Consider the following 1,491-nt stretch of genomic DNA (forward strand, 5'->3'; position numbering starts at 1 on the left):
CGCAAACATCCCAGCCCAGCCAGATACGCGCTCTGGTGTTAGGAGTGTGGGCTGGATGCCGTTAGTTCTTCCCAGATCCTTGTTGAAACATATATAAGTTCGATCCCTTAGCGAAATAAACAGCATCTTGTACAGATAGCTTGAGCGCTTAAATCAGTCACAGCAGCCCCCCCAGAACCACTCACCGACTGCAGGAGAGTGAAGAAGCGCGATGGGAGACTCTCCCCGAAAAAAACAATGTCTGGCGGGGGGGAGGGAGCAGGAGGTGAGTGGAGGGGCTGAGGGGAAGCCCCACGCACTCCCTCAGGCATGGAGGGGGACGCACGGCCATCCGTGCCCCCCCCTTCCCCGCCACTCACCGGGTTTCACCACGCTCTGGCACTTCTCGCATTTGGGGACAAGGGATGAAAATATCCTTTCTGGAAAAGACGGGGATGGGAGAACTCAGTGGGGGGGGAGGCACAGGGATGGGGACAGAGGGATGGCGGGGACAGAGGGATGGCGGGGACGGAGGGACACGGAGGGGGGAAAACTGGGGCAGAACAGGCTCCTGTTAGGACCCCATCCTGGAGCACAGGGACCCCTTGCCCACCCTGGAGCCGTCCCCTTGCCCAGCCCAGTGACATGCCCCCCCCCCCAGCCTCAATGGCACCCCGGGGCGGCCCCCCCCCCCCCCCCAGACCCCCCCTCCCGCCGTACCCTTCATCCACTGGAGGTTGTAGGGCTGCCGGCAGGAGGGCCGCAGGCAGTGGGAGGTGAAGAAGGTGCCATGAGCCTCCACCAGCAGTTCGGGGTCCAGCCCTGCCACCCGCTCCAGCGTGTCGATGTTCTGCCAGGGTGCGGGGTGGCAGGGGAGTCAGGGGTGCCCTGACACCCCCACTGGACCCCACCGACCCCAAACTACCCCCCCACGCCAGGGCTGACGGCTGGGTGTCCCTACCTGGGTGTAGCAGCGCAGCAGCAGTCCCTTCTCCTGCAGCAGCCGCATGAAGTAGTGACACACTGTGGGCTGGGGGGGGACATGACACAGAGTGAGGGATCAGTTTGGGGGGGCAGCAGGGTGGGGGAAGCTCCCCAGGGCTTTTTTATTGGGGCGGGGGGGAACAACAATGAGGGGAAACTGAGACTGGGGAGGGTCTTACCTTGAACTGCCCTGGGTAGAGCTCCCGCGCCAGGGCAAAGAAGGGCTCAGGGTGTTGCTGGGGGCGGGGAGAGGTGGCTCTCAAGGGATTGTGGGGGGGTCTCTGAGCCCTCCAGGAGGAGCAGGACCCCCCTCAGCAGGACCAGGACCCCCCCCAAAAGCAGGGGATGAGGGGGGCTACCTTGAAGAAGCTGATCTCGAAGATGGCCTCGGGGTAGGGCAGGTGGTAGCTCTGCAGGTTGGCGTAAAGCCCCGTGCCGGGTGAGCGGAAATCGGGAATCCCGGCGGTGGTGTGGGGGGGGGGGGGTGACGGGGTGCGGGGGGCGCATCAGGCTCCCCCCGTGGTGCCA

General features: G+C 64.5%; 1 protein-coding gene across 1 annotated transcript; it reads right to left on the reverse strand.

Moving 5' to 3' along the window:
- Positions 1–76: 76 nt before the first annotated feature.
- Positions 77–1,470, reverse strand: SIRT2 (sirtuin 2). Its single transcript, XM_010566440.1, has 7 exons — positions 1,453–1,470; positions 1,323–1,373; positions 1,143–1,199; positions 941–1,009; positions 700–829; positions 360–419; positions 77–241 (listed from the first exon to the last, which is right to left on the reverse strand). Exons 1-7 carry the CDS (start codon positions 1,468–1,470, stop codon positions 108–110), a joined length of 519 nt encoding a protein of 172 aa, XP_010564742.1. The 3' UTR covers positions 77–107.
- Positions 1,471–1,491: the final 21 nt, after the last annotated feature.

Source organism: Haliaeetus leucocephalus, unplaced genomic scaffold (assembly GCF_000737465.1).
Source record: "Haliaeetus leucocephalus isolate CR32 unplaced genomic scaffold, Haliaeetus_leucocephalus-4.0 Scaffold210, whole genome shotgun sequence".
Taxonomy (NCBI): domain Eukaryota; kingdom Metazoa; phylum Chordata; class Aves; order Accipitriformes; family Accipitridae; genus Haliaeetus; species Haliaeetus leucocephalus.

What these genes read in the sequence shown, in the direction of transcription:
- SIRT2 (XM_010566440.1), bottom strand. An exon ending in TCGAGATCAGCTTCTTCAAG is followed by an intron (nt 1,200 to 1,322) that starts GTAGCCCCCCTC and finishes CCCCGCCCCCAG; the next exon opens with CAACACCCTGAGCCCTTCTT. An exon ending in CAACCTCCAGTGGATGAAGG is followed by an intron (nt 420 to 699) that starts GTACGGCGGGAG and finishes CGTCTTTTCCAG; the next exon opens with AAAGGATATTTTCATCCCTT.